Source organism: Diplotaxodon limnothrissa, linkage group LG4 (genome assembly GCF_057381915.1).
Source record: "Diplotaxodon limnothrissa isolate DT_005_m linkage group LG4, D_limnothrissa_male_GT1.1, whole genome shotgun sequence".
NCBI classification, from domain to species: Eukaryota; Metazoa; Chordata; class Actinopteri; order Cichliformes; family Cichlidae; genus Diplotaxodon; species Diplotaxodon limnothrissa.
In genome coordinates, this window is record NC_140599.1 from 20,761,677 (window position 1) to 20,781,950 (window position 20,274).

The 20,274-nt window shown below is 40.4% G+C and overlaps 2 protein-coding genes across 3 annotated transcripts in view; both read right to left on the reverse strand.

Moving 5' to 3' along the window:
* Positions 1–1,527, reverse strand: part of crebbpb (CREB binding lysine acetyltransferase b) — a 45,123-nt gene extending 43,596 nt beyond the window's left edge. For both annotated transcript variants that reach the window (XM_085351619.1, XM_085351620.1), the window contains exon 1: positions 681–1,527. In XM_085351619.1, coding sequence (XP_085207745.1) covers positions 681–765 — 85 coding nt within the window. In that variant the 5' untranslated portion in view covers positions 766–1,527. The remainder of the gene's footprint in view (positions 1–680) is intronic.
* Positions 1,528–3,984: 2,457 nt separating this feature from the next.
* adcy9b (adenylate cyclase 9b) overlaps positions 3,985–20,274 on the reverse strand; it is a 40,267-nt gene continuing 23,977 nt past the window's right edge. Inside the window, exons 2-10 of the mRNA XM_085351622.1 lie at positions 16,935–17,107; positions 13,903–14,013; positions 13,253–13,509; positions 11,765–11,867; positions 10,944–11,152; positions 9,675–9,834; positions 9,311–9,453; positions 7,997–8,020; positions 3,985–7,528 (exon numbers count right to left, since the gene is read on the reverse strand). Coding sequence (XP_085207748.1) covers positions 6,169–7,528; positions 7,997–8,020; positions 9,311–9,453; positions 9,675–9,834; positions 10,944–11,152; positions 11,765–11,867; positions 13,253–13,509; positions 13,903–14,013; positions 16,935–17,107 — 2,540 coding nt within the window. The 3' untranslated portion in view covers positions 3,985–6,168. The remainder of the gene's footprint in view (positions 7,529–7,996; positions 8,021–9,310; positions 9,454–9,674; positions 9,835–10,943; positions 11,153–11,764; positions 11,868–13,252; positions 13,510–13,902; positions 14,014–16,934; positions 17,108–20,274) is intronic.

Consider the following 20,274-nt stretch of genomic DNA (forward strand, 5'->3'; position numbering starts at 1 on the left):
GCTTCCCTGAAGAAGAAAAAACAGCAGAAAAGTTTGCTGTCCAGTTCGTGTTCTAAACTAACTTAAAGCAAAAAACCTATTTCAGCATGTGAGGAAGACCTGATCTTTCACTGGCAGTCCGACTATCACTCAGTCAAACAGCAGGTTTATCAACAGCTTGTGCTGTCACGAATCTGCACGGCTCCAGTGTCAAGGAGCACGACACAAAGTGCGATTCAACTCCAGACACCGAGGCAGCATTTTCATCAGTGCTGCCAGAGCCCTGTAGTTTTCCTTATCTTAAGATATATTATGATGATAAAACACAATTGAGGCATTTAACATTTATCCCAACAAAGGTTGAAAAGTTGGGAGCAAATTCTGCCTGTTGAGCAGCTGAAAACCTCGTGTGATGGAAATGCATTGAGCTTGAGCCCCTTTTACGCCATTTGTCTTTTACAGCCATTATTTTGTGATCTATAGATTAAAGCAAACTATTCCTATAACATCACCATGTGCTGTTTTCCTGTGAAAAGTTGCAGTCCGCTCAAGTGACCGCTTTCCTGTACATAGATGATGCGTTCACTTCTGTTGAGGGGCACAAACTGTGCACAGTGTAGCTTGAAAACTGTGATTACCACTATTACTACTACTACACCTTCGTCACAACAGGTACACTAAAAACAATGCCCTGTCCTTACCTGGGCCATCTGATCCTGAGGGAGGTGAATTGATCTTGGGTCGCTTTGCAGTGGGGGGTCCCACATCCATAAGATTGTCAGCCATCCTCGTCGGCAAATATTACAAGCGCTTAAAGACACCGACGAATAAAAGTAGAAATCAGTCCAAATCTTCGCCCCCCGGTTTGCAGTCGCTGGTCACTTGTATTGTTAGGCGCCAAGGAGCAATTTAACAGTTTTTTCCTCCTTTTCTTTGACTGGCAGACTGGCGAAACGCCGCCTGGAGAAAAAGGATTTCAAAAGATAGGCAACAGCGCCACGCTTCGCCACCTAAGATCACCCCATGATAATCCAACACCCAACACCCACATAATTATCCTCAATAATCACGTCCAAAAATTATTTCAGTCCGAGAAAAATAAATAAAAATCAATCATAAAATATGGCACGAAGCATAAGCGAATCCCTTTCTCCGCAGATCGCCGATTTCACGTCCGCACAGAATCATTTTTTTCGCAGTCGAAACGAGCAGCCATAAATTCCGTTTTTGGCTTAAATAAAAAGATCAAAATTCGAAAAATATTTTCTATGAGACGGATTATTTTTCTGGTCGCTGTCTCCCGATAAATAAAGCGTCTCGGGACGGCGATACGGCGAGAAGCGGCGCTCTCTAAAAGGGAAATCAAATATACAGAGGGCTTTCGAGACGACAAAACCCCACTTAGCCCTCACATATTTGCATTATTTCTAATCGGAAGAGCTCACGCTTCGATTTTCTGCACGAAAAAAGCCGTTTGAGTCCGCTCCGTGTGGCTCCGATCGGTTTTTTAATTTAATGCTCCCCCCGAAATCCAGACTATGAGCCGCGTCAAGATGGCGGCTGTTGATTCCTCCGATACAAAAAAGTTTTTTTTTTCTTCCCAGCTAGACTGTGGGGGGAGGGGGGAGGCGCGCTGACGCCCTGACGTAAACCTGTGTCCCCACCGTGCGTCATGTGGACGTACGAGAAGTTGCCTCTAGGGGTGGATTACACAGAAAAAACGAGCTACCTGTTTCAAACTTTTCAAACACCCAACAGTCGCTACCTGAAATGGAACTTTTTTTTGTATTTCGCAGGCTAAAACGCGAGTCAATGCTATACACTGTTATATAGAAACGGATAAAGCAGCCTTTACTTTTAGCGAATACACTATCAAGTACACAAGCTATGATAAACCAGTATGTGACTATTGGTGCTTACAGGAAAGGTTTTAAAAACTTACATATTATCCCATCAAACTTATGTCTACTTACTTATATAAAAATCAAGTGAAGATTCTCTGTGAAGTGTGAAAGTAGATGATTAATTTTTGGGAAGAAGCACCTTTCAGAGTATGAGTGTGTGTATATATATATAAACTAACTAGAAAACAGAAAACTACAATGAAGTACTAGCCAAGCACACAGTCGAGCTTATGTCTTTGTTATAAATGTGTATCGATGCACCAATGTTTAAGTTGCATGAAATCTTGTAGCTGCCTGTATTGGTGGATAGCATAATCAGTTAAGAAATATAATTAAAAAGCTGCACTCAGTTAAATGCATTGGACTAGAAAGTACACAGTTTGCTTATGAAATACATTTGAGGGTAAGTGTAAAGTAAAAAACAAACAAACAAAAACTTGTACCATGTACGTCTATTGTTTCAATCTATCACTGGTAGTATACAGGCTTTAAATTCATTAGGACAACATTTCCCAGCAACTGACTTTATTTATTATTAAATTTAACTTCACCTGTTAGCGTGCTATATACAAAAACATATCCAAAGAAAGCAACAGTTCATAGAAGTGGACCCATTATGCTTTTCTTCTTTTCTCTCATATATAATTGTTTTATGTTACAATATCAGACACACTAACCAAAAAGTTTTGAATAATGAGGTTGATGTACAAAAGAAAAAAAAATTCACTTTAAGCCCAAAGTTCAGGTTTCAGACACTTTCTACTGCTGACTCAGTAACTGCAGAGTCCCAAACCTCTTCTTGCATTAACATCAGCACAAAAACTGTAAACTGGGAGCTTCATGAAATCAGTTTACATGGCTGAGCAGCTCTTGTAGGTGTAATGTGTCCATATAGCGTAGGGTAAAGGTGATAAAGAACTGTGAATCATCCAAAGTTACTTTACTAGAGTGCAAAAATCGAAATAATGACCCAGAAAAGAGCATAATAGGCCCCCTTTAAAACTTAGAGGGATCGACAGCGGGCTACTTTTCAATACTACCAACCAGAGAGGTCTTGCAACGTCTCCACAGTTTTATTTGGCTAGTTTGGATTAAAAAGGAACTTAAATCTCTACCAACTGAAGCCTCACTGTTCACATTCCTGCTAGGATTGGAGCATCTCTTCCAAAATACACACAATCACAAAGTTTTACAAATGCACACATTTTTTTTTAAACACACATGCAAGTATTATTCCAACATTGTTAAAATTACCCAGTTCTTAAGACAAGTAATATTCTAATACATGCGCTTATATAAATTCTAGAAAATGCTCAGATACTATACAATATAAAGGCATACCGCACATTAAAAAATGAGCGCCTTTACCAGTTAGTATATGATGACTACAAGGTGTGCACAAAATACCTGCAAATTAAGAAGACAACAAAAAGAGAAAATCCAAGAGATGGCAATGACACTCTTTGGCATTAATATTTGTGCCATTCTGCTGATTCAGAATGCCACTCACATCTCATTAAATCACAGCAAATCAAAAGATGCGCTCATGTTTGCGGTGACACAAGGGAAAAAGAAGGCATGTCAAATGTGTGAGTTAACACACCTTTCAGATTTTCACCTGTTCAGAGTAAAAAACAAACAAACAGCTTATTCAACAGGGCTTATCAAAATTATTAAGGAAAATTCCATTTAAAAAGGTAGCTCAACACTCAAGAATTATGACCACTATTAAGTGTTTAACCATGAACAGTAATGGTTATTCCCTTTATTACAGTGTAAAAAAACCAAAAAAAAATGGAATGGTGCTAAGGGTTGTGTGCTCATAAGCAAAGGAAGGTTATTTTCCCTTTTAAACCATTGTTGTTACATTTAAACCAACTGCATAAGTAAATTATTATAACATTATAAAATAAAAGAGAAAAAGGAATTTAAAATCCGCAATAAATCCAAATAATGTCACATATTTGGCATATTTATATTTACTTATACATGTCAAGAAAAGGCACTGCTGAAATCTCATCTTTCAATATTTTATCAAATTAAATGATTCAAGCACAAGCGTCAGTATTTTAAATTTTGATCAATATTAAGTGTCTTGAGAAATGAAAAGCAACAGAACTTTAAAATATGACATGTTTAAATTTAAAAGGCACAAGCTACCCTAGCTCCACACTTAGAAAACAATGCGAGCAAACTATTTAACTATTAAGGTGTTGTTAGCTGCAGCAGCTTACATAAATTACTTGATGATGAATTATTTTTATTTGCAACGCTTGTTCTATTACTTGAGTTCAGGTCAAGAAATGGTGCACTGGTGAAACCATTTTTACGTCTGAGCACACAATCCTTTTTTTTTTTAAACAGCAGAAGAAAGAAAATGTAACAGCAAGAGAGATGAAAACTGTTCTGACATTATAGATAGAAAAAATTAAAGGGAAAGCGAAAAGCACAGAGACCCTTCTATGAAATACCTTTTGGTGCACTGCCGTTTGCATTTACAATGCCGTTATGTAAAGTTTTCATGTCACTGAAAGTATGAAGCTGTAAAAGTGTCCAGATGTTTGCATCCAGTAATGTCCTTTAGATAACAGAAAGTAGATTAAGACGCCTCAGATAGAAAGTTCAAGTTTTGTGTAACAATTAACACTATTAAACACATTTTTATTGTGACATTCCACTTTGATCATCCATGTCCTAAAACACAATCAACTAACACACAGTGTAATCCATAGCTAACCCAGGCAGTTTTATTCTCTAATCCATCTAAAAAAAAGAAAAGAAATTAAGACACAATTTAAGACACTCTATAGGTACGCCAGCATCTTGTAGGACCCATTAAAATACTCACTAAACACAGTTAGATAGTTTGAGCTCCTACAAGAGTCTGGATGTGCAGAGGGCACAAACACTAGTAGCAGTTAGCCTATGATGCTGCGAGCATGCTGATTAAATGCAGTTTAGACCATCATGCCTCAGTGCTGAGGCAATGCAAAGATCTTAACTGAGGCCAGAGAAAAAGCTGCCACATCAGCAAACAAGTTTCTATTTGTAAACCTGCAGTTTCAGTCATTTGAGTAACTCATAGGCACCTCCCCTTATTAAAGCCCAAGTGATCTTACTATACAGACACACACTGCATAAGAGCAATACACTCACTCGACAACTCACAGCTCAGCCTCGTCTGCCTTTAGCCTGTACCGATTTGTTCCCGTTGTGCCTTTCCTGATGCGTTTTCTGGTTTTCAAGAACAACATGGACACAGGCTCTGCAGGATTTTAGTGCGGTGCATTTTTTTTTTTACTCGTACATAATTTTGCCCTTCGCTTGTCACATATTGTGATGTTTTACACATTGTTGCTTTTCTTTTTAATAAAAGGCAAAACTATCATAGCAAAACATAGTTTAAAAAGTAAACCTGTAACAAAAGCAAAGCTTTTCTTCCCAAAAAGCTTTCTAATTTACAATTTTCCCTTTATGTTGTTATTCCCTTATTTATAAAGGCTTAGTCTACATAATATTCTACTCTAAAGGCACTTAAAAAGACATATGAAAGAAATAATCAAGATTAAAGGTTTAAAGATAATCAAATAAGTTAATGGCAGATAATGGGATCTGCGACAGGCAAGAGAAGGTCCAGAGTCAGCTGTCACATTTTCCCTTTTCTTGTGCGTTACTGCCTAAGACCATCTTTGTGGTCCACCCTCCACTCTTGATAACATCAGCCAACTGTGAGCCGTTTTCACACATGTATCCCACCAGAACATCTACAATTGTCCCTTCTCACATGCTGCAGGTGATAGTCCACTTCACGCTGCTGGAAATACTCCTTTTGGTTTAGATGAAGGTGCTGCTTTCTTAGCATGTGCAAGAAGCAGGACACATAACGTCCATCCTTTGCCACGAATTCTCAGGATAAGTGCCTTTTCTATCTTTACACAGGCCCAACTGGACATTGCCTACACTTTGTGCTATAAGGAGCTTACTGTGGAAAGCCAATTTGAAGTCTGATCAAATGTTTGTGCTCCTATATGCAGCTCAATTGGGTAATGTCTAGTAAAAATTATGTACTGCAGTGCATGTGTGAAAATGGCTATATTGTCACAAACACACACAAAAAAAACAACTTGCTTCTTGGCTGGTGAGGCGAGAGCTTGGGGTCTTTTCACATCCTCCATCGCCAACTGAAGTAGGACCAAATGTACAGTGATTCTACACATGCCAGCTGGAAGGAATGAGAGCTTAAAGGGTAGAGGATTGATGATGAAAGCGGCACACTTGACGATTTCTAGAGTCTGGTTAACTCGCCAACATTACCGCCAGTTTCATCCTCGCAATTGTCCTTCTTGATATCCTTCAGGGGATTTGTTGACCTTTGGGATGTATCCTGCTGGGCTGAGATGATAAGTTGTTTGTTTTCTGACAAAGAAGGGGGTCCTTCAAGATTGGTTATATGTACAGATGTCAGGCCAGTGTGAGACTTTGATCGCCTGGCAGCAGAAGTTTCTGCAGTGGGACGTCTTTCACGGCTATCTACCTCTTTCACGTGAGTAAGCCCTGTCGTACTAGGGGAACCAGTGCTGGCACTGGGTACCATAGTATTAGTACTGCTTGCAGTGGTGCTGGTTGCAGGGACCATGCTTGCAATTTCGTCAGTGGGTGAGCGCCCGATGCTGCCATCCACCTGTGCTCGGATCTCTGGAGAGACTGAGAGCTGGTACTGAGGCACCGGGCCACTATCGCTGCTTTTAGGATAAAGGAAGGTCTTCATCTGACCTTTGCCCTTGACATTAACTGTGCCGCGATAATCAAACTCGTAATCCATGCCGCTAAGAACACAGTAACTCTCTTCGCTGACCTGGACACGACACTCCACGCCTGTGGTATCCATGCGGCTGGCAATGTTGACCGTGTCGCCCCAGATATCATAAAGAAGCTTGGTGGTGCCAATTACGCCTGCTGTTAGAGGCCCGTGATTAAATCCAATACGAAGCTTAAAGCCAAACCCTAACATGTTCTTGTTAAAGTCATCCACCACACGCATCATTTCAAGGGCAAATTCAAAAAGAGCTTGGAGGTGGGCGTGAGGATGTGCTGCATCTGCACACTGCTGAGCGTTGAGTCCTGCTGCCGCCATGTAAGTGGCACCAATGGTCTTGATCTTTTCTATATTAGCAAAGACGGGCTTCCGTAGGAGCTCATCAAAGTCTCCAATCAGCTCGTTGAGGACACGATAGCACTCCTTACCTCCTTCATAGCTTTCTTCATAAAATTCACTAAAGTTAACAATACTGGCAAATATTACACCCACATTGTCATGGTTCTTGGAGTAGCTCTGGGTAACCTTGAGCTGCTCGGCCACATGTATGGGAATGATATTGCGTAGCAGCCAGTCGGCCTGGTCCCTCATGTTCTGGATCTTGATGCGGTGTTGATCAGCTTCCACATTGCCATGGTAATGCAGACGGTAACTGACCTCAAATTCACGGTTAAGAAACCAGACCAAGAGAAGGAGGAGGAAAAAGGCCACACAGGCCTCACGGCCGAGAAGGTCCTGTGGGTGGGTCTGTGGGTCAAGTTCCAGTGGGCTGTCAGACATGACAATGGAGGTGTTGCTGTTGCTGCTGCTGTTGTTCTGGCCATCAGACCTGGTTGAGAAAGAGAAGAAAGAGAAAAAAGAGAAGAAAGAGGGAAAGGAAAGTTTAGAATACTTTAAGAAATAGTGCAGCTGTTACGATTACAAATAACCAAATGCAGCATTTGCTATAAACTCAATGCATCTCACCAAAATCAAACTGCCATCGCTCAGAATAGAAAGTCAGAGCACCTCAGTGGCAGAGAGCCTAGAGTCTGGCTGGTGTCCTTATTTCACCCATTCAATCTCAGTTCACTATCACTATCTGTTGAAGGCATAGTGTGTTTTGTCTTGTTTTATCTTTAATTTTATTTGATAGTGAGAGACAAATGTAGGAAGTAGGCAGGAAGCTGACATGGATTAAAGAGCTTGGTTGGAATAATAACCGAGCCCATTCAGTTGAAGCTTTTTGTCCAGTTTTAATGTGAAATGAGAAGTGAGAAATAATGCACTTCAAAACATCAACAATAATCATACTTACCAGAAAAACAGACTCTTAGTGACACTGAAAGAGAAAAAGCAGAAGCAACATTAATTCATGAAATAAGAACATCAAAAATGATTTCAATTCACGGACATTATACTTGTTCATAGCATGAAATGGCACGCAACTGTAAAGAGGAAAGAATTCATTAGTTTTTATGTTTGTCATTGATGCCTCAAAAGTTTTGAGGCAGAGATTTTTGCGACTGACCCTGTTATGTATGTATTTCCAAGAGTTCATTTTTCAGGGTGCAAAATATAGGGAGGAGAACATTTAAATCAAACATGCAAACCGATTTACTAATGTTTAAGACACACAGTTTACTGTTAATTGCATCGATATTTAATTTTTGCGCTTGATATTGAAATGAACCTGACCACATTTAGAAAACAGCACGACTTTTGTAAATCACTGTAAAACTAACAAATTCTTCTTGTGGCAACTATTTGGGGATTGCGCTCACACCCTATTTTGCAAGTTGAGTTAAAGAAGGGTGCTAAATACAATGTGAGAGTTTATTGAAGTGGCAACCAGATGTTGAAAGACACCATTTCAGCCCCATTTGCAGTGAGCAATCGAGTTAGGCAAAGAAAAATGTTGTCCCAGTTTGTTTAATCTTTGTGATGATGACTGTAAAAACTGGGTGCAGGGTTGGCAATTTGCTAGTCAATCATATTATCTATGGAGATGGTCTTGTGCTCTTTAGTCCTAGTGGTGCTGGTCTAGAGCAGCTCCTTCACATGTTATGTTATGTTGTGGAACATGACATCAGATGTAATGCCTGCAAGCGTACTGTCATGATTTGTAAACCAAAGAGGGCAAACACCAAAGATTTCCAGAGTTTAAACCATCAGATAATACAAGGTCAGGTATGTTGGATATCTTATTAAAGATCAAATGACAGACAATGACATTTATAGGGAATGTCTGATGATGTATGCACAAGTGAACATCCTCTTATGTAAATTTAATGCATGTACAGACTTTAAGGCACATCTGTAGGTGAATTCCAGGAAAGCAAGTTTACGGAAACTTCATGTAGCGTATAATGACGCCATGAGCTTATTATCGAAGAGACCAAGATTGTTAAGTGCAAGTGAGATGTATGTGTTTCTATGGATTATGAATGAGAAATAAACAAAAGCTGACTGAATGGACCTCCCTCCTTGAAATTTTCATCATCACATTATCCTTTATAATTAAGTGAACTGACCAAATGACCATGCCAAAAAATACTGCATGGGTTGTAAAGAGCAAAACTATTACTTCCTTTTATTGACGTCTCCGCAGTAAAATAAATGCATCTCATACCTGCAGGGGGAGCTGAAGAGCAAAGCCAGCAGTGCCAGTCCCACCAGTGTTGCTAGTGTTGAGCGCATCCAGTAGCTGAGCTGGCAGAAGTTACAATACTGAATAATAGCTATGATGACAGCACAGCAGATGAACATGGTAAACTAGGAAAACAAGAGACAGAACACAATATCAGTCAAAAAGGTGTAGATCATACTGTAAACAATACTAACTACAATACTTCTTACATACTGCATACAGCAGTTAAAGACATAATTAACGATGAAGTAAGACAAGCAGAACTTGATCAAACAACAGTAGCAGTATTTAATACTCTAAAGATCCCTTTTTAAAAGCATAAAATAAACATGAAATTTTAGTTCACCTGAATGGAGTGATGCATGTCACAAGCGACATGGGAGAATACTGCCACAGCAGGCAGGGACACCAGGACAGCTCCTATAAAGTGGCGTGCTATCCAGCCTGACATGGCCGTCATCAGCACTCGAGTGCAGGTCAGCACACTGTCCAGATAAAAAGCCATCCTGGAGAGAAAAGAAACCCAGAAAATGATGACTGATACAGATGACATGTGAGAGATTTTATAGTTTTATGTGTTCTCATGTGATCCCAGCTTGATTAATAAACTGGCTGCAGATATAATTATTAAAGGGCTGATTTATATATGATATAGATGGAAACATTTCCTCTCTCTTTTTGTTTTAGGGTCTATACATTTTCTTTCTGCACAGATTTTACCTGTAAGTCCAATATTAACCATGCCAACATTTTTTTCTTCTGTCTCTCCTCCTGGTCATCTTTTAAATATACTTTGAGGTGAGCAAAGCACCCACTCAATTCTTGCGTTAGACAGTTCCTCTAGCCTCTGATTAAAAGTTCCAAAAATCAGCTTGGGACTTAGCCCTCAGATGGGTTGTACACAGCTTGAAGATAAGAGTACCACTGTCTCTACTATCTCTTCCCTCTTAAAAAGAACAAGGAAATGATAAGGACCATCCATCCATTCTCCTCCACTTATCCTTATCAGGGTCAAGGGGGAAAGAGGTAGGGTACAGCATTGACAGGCCACCAGTCTCACGCAGGGCCAACAACCTATAATGCCCCAATGATAAGGTATTACAGAAAATCCAAGCGTACCAAGAATTCTTCTCTCAACATACTTGAGAAAGAAGTAGAGATGATGTGTGCACATCTAGGCTGCCCTCACCTGGACCACACACCTCTCCTGCCAAGTCGGGAAGGCCCATAAGAGGCGTTAGTCTGTTGGGATCTTAGAGCATACTCACCTCTCTCATCCCCTGATGGCCAAACTTCTATCAGTCAACAAGTGTGGTGAGGACTACAACAGCTGGTGAGGGTGGTAGGGTGTGCTTACAGTACCATACGACTACTATCATGTTGCACTATTATTTCTGTATATACTATCTCACTGTGTTTATCTGTTCATTTCCATATTTCTTGTCTATTTTTATACTGCTGCCCCGCCTAGAGCTGCTCAAAGTTTTGGTTTTTATTAACAGGGAATATAAATCTATTCTATTCTTTGTATTGCACTCCTAATTTAATAAAATATGTTCAAGACTTTCTGATAATGTCTGACTGGCTTGAGCCTCTCCTGCATTCAGTATCTCACCGTATGGCAATCAGCAGAGCCAGGACCTCCAAAATTGTGGCTACAGCTGTGAGAATGAGTGCCGGTGTGGATGGGTTCTGCTGGGTAACAAGCGGTTGAAGGAAACAGGCCAATGAAAGAGCCAGAAATACTAAACAGCACAGGAGCATGTCCAGGAAAGAACTGAATGTTGGGCTGGCAAATGTCTGCACTGCTGCTTGGGTCTCGACCTGGGAGGATGGGAAAAGAGGAAACAGAGGGCAGGAAAGAAAAAAAGAAAGAGTATAATCGTAAAAATATGCTTATTAAGGTAGCGTGAAGGGGATTCATAAATAAGAATGAGGTGTTAGAGGAAATCTGTCTTAATACTGGTGGTATATTAGGAAATTTAACCACAGAGCAACTACAAAAAAAAGCTGGATCCCCCTTGAATAGAATGAAAAAAAGAAATAAAAATGAATGTTACAAATTTAACAAGCTTCAATAAATCTTATTTGTGATTAGTTACATATTATTTGTTAATGAGACTGTAGCAACAGCAGCAGCCATGTCCTTAAGATGCACTTCTGATGATACACCAGCAGAGGACATCACAACCTAAAACTAAACTGCTTCTCAGGTCCTGCAGTGATTTCCCTTTGCCGCAGTCTTGAGCGGTCTGGTCATAACGCAGCACTATCGGGCTACCAGACACAGACAAAGAGGAAAACATGAACAAGCTAAGATAAATATATAGAAATTCAAGCAAGCATACTATGCGTGCTTATCTGAATGACTCTCAGATCTTAGCTAGACCAAAGGTAACTATGTTAGGCAACATTTCATCACACACAAACACCTACCTCCTCCTGGTAGCTTATCCGGTACGCAGACTCCAGGCTCTTCTCCAGGAAGGTGAGGCTCAGCTTGTTTATTGGAGGTTTGTAAAAATAGTCCTTCATGAGACTGCAAGAGACACACAAAGTTACATTTTACAAGTACTTTCAGCCATTTTCACACATTCACTGGAACCCTCAGCATTTTGTAGACAATGGAGGTGCACGTGAGAGCACAAATGTGAAATTCAGACATTGCTTTACAAATAAGATGTTAATGTTAAAGAAAAAACATATGTTCACAGCCTTCCCACAAATGTATCGTTAACTAAAGCAACTATAAACGCTGCTAAAATGTATTAATTGTTCAATTATTGCTTTTTAATCTCTCCTAACCAACTTTATAATGAATTCATCCAAGCCATCAGTGTGTTTATTAGACCCCATTCATAGAAGGCTGTTCAAAGAAGTCTTACCATTAAGTGCTCTATTTATTTTTACTAACTGGCTACCCACCAGAGGCCTTTAACTTTGCTTAAAAGTTGATCCAATTAGATTTCCAATATTCATATTATTTAAAAGATTCTCAAAAAGAATGTTGTAAATCAGTTATGTGATCATTTGCAGAGGAATGGTTAAATGGAATGGATACAGTCTTGAATTCACCATGGCACCGAAAAAGCACTAGTAAAGGTTACTAATGACCTTCTTAAAGTCTATGACTGTGGACATTGCTGTGTGTTTGTCCTCTTAGACTTCAGTGTTGCATTAAATACTGTTGATGACGTTGAACATTTTATGACTTAAACTAGAACGCAGCACTGGCATTAAAGGAAATGCTCTGCACTGGTTTGAATTATATTTATCTGATTGGAGTCTATCAGGAGCCAACACTACTCCTCTTTTATACTCTCTACATTGGCTCTTAATAGATTGTGTTTTATTATATCCTTTTTGGCTATTATGGCACTTAGTGTTCTTATTTATTTTAGTCATTTTGTGTATAACACTTTGTGATAGTCTATGAAAAGTGCCTAATAGATCAGCTTTACTTGTTTGTTTAACTTTACTTCTAAAAGCTTCCTGAAAAATGTTCTGCTTATCCAGAAGATCATATTCTCGCATATTTCCAGATTCCTTTCATTGGCTTCCTCTACACACAAACCTTGAATATACAGGCCACATCATGTCTTAAAGACCTCACAGTACTATGTTACCACAATGTGAGCACTTAACTATTAGACTTTAGCTTTCAGGCCCTCGTCTGTGGAACCAGCTCACAGTTTGGATTCAGGAGACAGACACTGTCTCTACTTTTAAGGCTAAAAACTTTCCTTTTTGATAAAGCATATAGTTTGGGCTGGATCATGTGGGCCTGAAGCCTCCCTTAATTATGTTGCTAAAGACTCAGTGTGCTGAGAGGCTTCCCATGATGCACTGACCATTTCTTCTTCATTTCGGTGCCCATGTATTTATACAGTACGCCACTACTGCATATTGTTAATGCTGGATTACCTATCTTCTTTGATAACATCTACAAAGTGAGCATCACTCCTCTCCCTGAAGTTCTTGGATCGCAGAGGTAAGAGCGCTGAATGATCCATCCCCATGGCTCCTCCGCTCCATGTCTTCTTCTCCTTCTCCTGCAGCATCTCACACAGTGACGTCTGGCTGTTGGTCAAAGCTTCTAATCGAGGACTAAGCAACCCGTTTAAAGCCTTGGGGTTGCAGCCTGCAGAAATCACTGGGGAGCACTTCAAATTTGAGGCATCCTGAGGTGAAGAGGTGAAAGAGGTACTCGACTTTACAAAGAAGAACGTGTGATGTGGCTGTGGAAATGGGTCAGAAATAGTATGAAGGAGTCTGAATAGGAAATATGAAAGTTACAGGCTGTGCTTCAGCTGCACCAATTTAAATGGTTGTCTCTGTGGCACAGTTCATCTGGGACCCATAGAGTTCTACTTCTTTGAACTATTTTTGAGACCTTTTTTAGCTGCCGGGTATGTGTAAATGAAATATCTCTATGTGCCCATATTTGCTAGAACCATAATGACAAAAAGTAGACTAGACTATGAGTCTTTCCAAATGTGAAAGTCAGACAAATAACATTTTGACTGTTTAATATTGTTTTCTCTGTTTTGTTAAGGTGGTATCAACTAGCTAACCTTGCCACTGTTGGTCTTGTGGTCGTCATGGCAGCCATTGTGCACCATGCCTTCTTCCAGGACCTGATCCTCCCCTGCTATCAGTGCCACGCTGCAGGAAAGACAGGGGGACTGTGGGGTGATTAGACGGGTGACACAGAAGGAAAGGGAGTAGAGAAGAAAGGAAGAGAATTCATGAAGTAAGTGACGCAGATCAAGCAGAGCATACGAGCTGATAAAAATACAACAAGATACGTCGGTGTGATGCAGCTTTGCTGTGAGGGCAAAAGAGCTAAAATGTGCCATTAAAAGGCAAAGCAGGAACGCTAACATGTTTTAAATTAATCTAACAAACTCTGAAACACTTATGATAGTATGTTTCAATGTTTAAAAAACAGTGATGGCAATAAAAGAGTTAACAAGTTGTGTGTAGGAGGTCTGCACTGGCTCAAGGTCTTTATTTTCAGGCGAGTGTGTCTGCGAGAGCGAGAGATCTGTGTGATACTTGTTGTGCTATGACTGACCATGACACAGAGAAGCACAAGGTGCCATAAAGTAGTACTGTGTAGCTTAAACAATGTAAATACAAAGAGATGGCAAATAATGTACACCTACTTGTCACATTAAAAACATGGAAACATTTGTGATTACGCCTGCCGTTCAGGTTTCATCCTTTCACCTGCTCACAGTTATTAAGCTTTTTTTTTTCTAAGATGTCTTATCCTTCAGTGTGAGACTCATCCAGATTTGTGTGAGAGCTACGCTGAAGATGAAAAGCTGCAAATGAAGAAGTGATCAGTGGTAGGCAGACAGGTTTTGGCAGTACTTCCAAGGTCCCCTCTGCTTGAGTTAACTCATTTCCATACTGGGATGAGAAGCCAACCCCACCTTCCAGCCCTACCTCTTCTACCACTCACATGCCTTCCTTTTTTCTCTACTGCACCTTCACTCTCCACCTGTCCGGGTAGAGATAAAAGAGCTGTGCAGAGATCGCGGGGTGCAAACAGATGATTAATTTGGGTGAATTTATGCTACAGCAGTAAAGGTTTTTGAGGCTAATTAATAAAAAAAATGATGTGTTAAGGGTTTTGCTGAGTATGTTATGGCGGTACAATTTTGGCAAATGTGAAAATTTCCCTTCAAGGCAGAAATAAGGAGAAGATCGGCGATGGACACACAGGTAGGTCCATAAGCGTGTGGACAATGACACAGTTCTCATAGTCTTGCCTCTGTACACCACCATAGGGGATTTTAAATAAAGGACCAAGACTTTCAGTTTTAATTTAAGGCGTTTAACAAAAGTACCGAATTAACTGTTCAGGAATTACAGCCATTTTTATACGCAGTCAGACAAACTAAAATTATTATGAATATAAAGATTGTTCTAATATTTGGATGAAAATCCTTTGCGGTCAATGACTGCCTGAGGTCTACAATACATGCTGTTTTTCTTCCCTTGAGATGCTCTGCCAGGCTTTTACTGCTGCTTGTTTATGTGTCTCTCTGTATTCAGTTTTGTCCTCAGTAACTGAAAAGCAAGCTCTACTGGGCCAAGCTCAGATGACTGTCTTGGCCATTAAAGAATATCCAATTCTTCAGAATTTTCCAGAATATCCAACACCTTCTCGAACCACCTGCCTGCTCACCCTCCTGTCAATTAGATTTTTTTCCCCAACACCTAACCAGTGGCTCACCCCACTGCTCGTTCCGCGCCCATCCCAAGTAAGCAACTCTGAAACATTCACTTAGCTCATTACTCTGGTGCTCGCCCATGCCGTAGACTGGAAGTAACTCTCATCTCTTCTCTCCTAGAGTTGCTGTTCTGAGTTACCAGAGACTCTTTCCAGCACTTATCCCTGTGAAAAAAACCTTCCAGTGCAATAAACTCTGAACTGTGAGCTGTTGTCTCCCGGGTGTTGCTTTAGAGTCTATTTCACAGTTACACATTTCATCACTCATTAATCTTGGTTTCATCTGTCCAAAGAAGGTGTCTTTGAATACAGACTTTGACAATGATATGATTTTTTAACAGTATTTTTCCTAACCATGGCATTAATTCTATCTTTACTTCAATTGTCTTGTGTGGTCTTTCAGGACTTTTTGGTGTTGCTGAGCTGGTCAGTGCATTCAGTGTTTTTAACAACGCATCAGATTGTTGAATTGTCCATTGACTTTTTCTCTCTCTCTTCTCATTTTGGTTTTCAGCCCAATGATGGTCCTCCTTCGCTTTCATCTGCATCTCTTCAGACCTCATATGGAGTGTCAGTTAACAGCTAAATGAAATCTCAACACTTAGAATCAGATTGAGATATTACATCTGCTTTGTCTGTTTGTTGGGACGGGTCTCACTTGGCCATGAAACAACTATCCAAACGTCCTCTGAAAAAAGGGGAACTATGTATAAAAATGGCTACGTTTGTTAAACCTCATGAATTAAAGCTGGGAGTCTGCATCTCGTCACACTTCGCTTGTTTAATTTTTTTTAATCCACTGTGGGGTTGCACAAAGTCAAAAATGACCAAACTTGTGTCACCAGCCAAATACTTATGAACTGTATGCGATCAGCACTATAATGCTGCCTGCATTTTTGTTGCATAACTAATATGATTAGACAATATCTCTGTGTTTTTTGTTTAGATTCATACTCTTTAGAATTTAATATGCACTGAGGTGCCATGCAAACAGAAGCATATTTTATACAAGTGCACCAAATATGAAGCGGTAAATTAACAAATATGCTCAAGGTTAAGCTTATGTAAAAAATATGGATGTTTTGCATGGTGTGGATCAAAGCAATTCTGTTTTTTAGCTCCTTTAACACAAGACAATAGAAAGCTCAATGCATGCAAAAAGAAAAATGAAAATATTTATCAAAGCTCCTGATACGCCCACACAAAAACACAGAGCAAAGATGAACATCGAAGAGATTGTGACAGAACATAGAGCTCAGTGTTCTTCCTCAGGTGATATAGCTGTACAATGATAGATGAGCCCAAGAAAATATACTTATATATTTAACTACAAAGCTGATTCCCTTAGAGACAGCAACTTACCTTGGCTCTGTCTTGGGGAAGGGTGCAGGCCGAAGGGGCTCCATCAGGCGTGTGCACTCTGGACGTGGGACAGCAAGGATCTGCTTGCTCCGTCCCAGCTAATCCTATTTGGGAACAGGTACAGACGGAATGAGCCTCCATCTTCCTGCCAGAAATCAGATAGGTCTTTAGGCCTGAAGAGAGAAATGGAAACAAATAAAGAGAGGATGTCACTGACAGATCAGTTCTTATTCCCAGATCTAACTGGAAAAGGCCTGAGTTGGGCTTAGTTGTTCTTTTGTGGATAAAAGTATAGGCAGTTGTGGAGTTGTTTTAGGAGTCAGCAGAGGGTTTGTGGCCAGAATAAATCCCCACAGAGAATTATGCAAAGTTGGAAAATTCAAGTTTGCAGACATGATCCTTTTTTGTTTCCCTACACGTTTACAAAACTTTATCATCATTTTTGATGCATTTGTGCAGGTCTTTGCATTTCTGTCATTTCAATACACACAGTGTGAAAAAGACTAGCACTTTGATACCAAGTGACATCATCAGAGGCTGAAAAAGTTTACTTCTTTTACCAAAACTAGAAAAAACCCCAAAATAAACCAAAAAGAAACATTTGACCTAAACTAGTGGGTCACAATGTAATGGTTAATGTCCCAATGCTATATCTATCATTTCCAGTTGATATATACAAACAAGTAAAACTTCTTTCAAGAGTCCCATTTCCTGCCCACAATCATGTCTTCTTCATGTGAAAACAGCATTTTACGTTTTAATATTTGTCTAATATTTAAATGTTTTTGATGATCTGAAACATTTAAGTGTGACAAACATAAAAAAATAGGAAATCAGGGAGGGGGCAAACACTTTTTCACACCACTGAATTTCTCACCAATTCCCCCATAGCCCGAGGAAGGATTTCCGTATAGCAATTTCTGAATTAATTCCATTTCTCCTTCTTGATCTTCACCTTCTCCATAATGAGAAATGTAATCTTTCATATATGCGTAATATGGGTGCATGTGCATGTAAGTGTGGGTGTTCATGTATTCCTTTCCGCTGACCATGAAACAGCCAAATATTTGAACACCTGCTTCCTCCTGCCTCTATCAACATGTCCATTTCCATTACTCCTGCAAGTTATGTGTATTTGTATGCAACTCTTTGCTGTTGTGACACGTCATAGCCACACTAACAGGTTATCTGTGTTTGTCAGCAGCATAGGTTAGTACCTGCAACTGTGTGCTTAGCCACATAATTTAACTGTCAGTGAAGCTGCAGCCTCAGGCTCTGAGCATTGTATGCACTAAGTACTTCAGACAGGCCTGCCACTGGCTCTGCTAAGCCACCCTGGGGCTCCACTCTCTGACACACACACACACACACACACACACACACACACACACACACACACACACACACACAAACCACACGTATGCCACAAGGGAACAAAGTCTTAGTTTAAGATGAACACACGAATTAAGAAGCAAGACACAAAAATAAGAATGCATACAAAAAGATCGATGTACCGTTTATGAGACACTCACAAAAACAGCATCGCTAAACGCCTACACACTTAGTAAAACACACGTACACAAAGCAAGCAGAAGTATAGATGGATGACTTCACTGTAGCTGGGTGGATAGTCAGGTGGATGAGATTCAAGGACGGGAAATGAAAGCGGTAAACAGCAGTTACAATGAACCATTTCCCCGCATCAGTGATGCAGAATGGCACAGCAGATGAGGAGAGGCAGCAGGAAACTGAGGAGAGCTTTTGACTGCCTCCGAAAATGAAAATGTGCGAGAGTGAGTGTGTGAGAGTGACTGTGTGTCAAAGACAGATCCAGAGACACAAACACACACACACACACACACCACTCGCACGCAGCATGACTGATTTCATTAGTTTGCTAATCAAATCCTACACTGCCTCCCATTATGACACACCGTCTTCTGCTTCTGCTGATGGGTCAACTAGGTTATTTTCCCCTTCTCTTTCTGCTTCTCCTGTCTTCTTTTATCCTTTCTCATCAGTATCTCTGAAGCAGAAATGAGTTCCAGTGACATGCAGTGTTCTCACAACTTCCGCAAGTCATCCTGGAGTGACGCAGGTAAAGTAGAAGATGCCTTAAATGACTTTGAGTGGAGAAATGTGGTGTAATTGTTGCCTTGCCTTTTTAATTGACATTTTCACAACCCAGATCGGGAGCCTTTGAGTTAGAGAGAGTGCCAGATTTTCATTATTTATTAATATATTTATACTCTCAATTAATGCAAATCGCGCAGTAAAAGCAAAGGCGCCCGCTGAGTAATAATAAAACTGCATATTATGGGAACCAACCCAAATTCATCTTAACAGAAATCCCTGGACCATTTAGCCTCTATTCCCAAATACTGTGAAAGCTTATTAAAAATAATGAGGTATGTCAAGACAGAAAATGTGTGTAGCAACAAATTACTAGACAGAAAAGATAAAAGGCAGAGAGAGCAGGTTTGCCAGTGCAAAGAATATCGATCCATTATCACTCCACTTCAGAAAAGTCAGGGAGACACATATTTTTCTTTCTGTGCTAGAGCAGATGGTCTGTTAGTTTAGAAATTTAAAGAAGAGGTGATGCAACACAGAGGCAAACATGCTCCTATCCCGACACTGTTAAATGTGTTTCTAGCATCAAATTGTCATGGCTGTGTGCAGGCAGGCAGAGAGGAAGGACACAAAATGCAGGACTCTCGGAGGCAAAAATGAACTCGGAATAAACTGCTTTATTGCAGGCTGCTGATAGAACAGAAGACTAACTAAACTGGAAAATATAAACTAACAAGCAAGCAAAACAGGTAGCAGAACACATAGGGTAAGGGTGAGTAGATATTTACGACGCAACAGAGAACAAAGGAATCACAGGGCTTATATACACGGGGGAGTAATCAGGGAATGGAAAACATCAGGGAGACACAGCTGGGAGGGATTGGGCTAACGATCATGGCTCAAGAGTTGGGAGTTCGTCTTGTAATCGGAAGGTTGCCGGTTCGAGCCCCGGCTCCGACAGTCTCGGTCCCAAGGACACTTGTCCCTTGGGCAAGACACTTCACCCGTTGCCTACTGGTGGTGGTCAGAGGGCCCAGTGGCACCAGTGTCCGGCAGCCTCGCCTCTGTCAGTGCGCCCCAGGGTGGCTGTGGCTACAATGTAGCTTGCCATCACCAGTGTGCGAATGTGTGTGTGAATGGGGGGATGATTGTGTATAGTGTAAAGCGCTTTGGGGTCCTTAGGACCAAGTAAAGCGCTATACAAATACAGACAGACCATTTAACGAGACAGGAAGCAGGTAAAACTGAACACACCGACACCAGACAC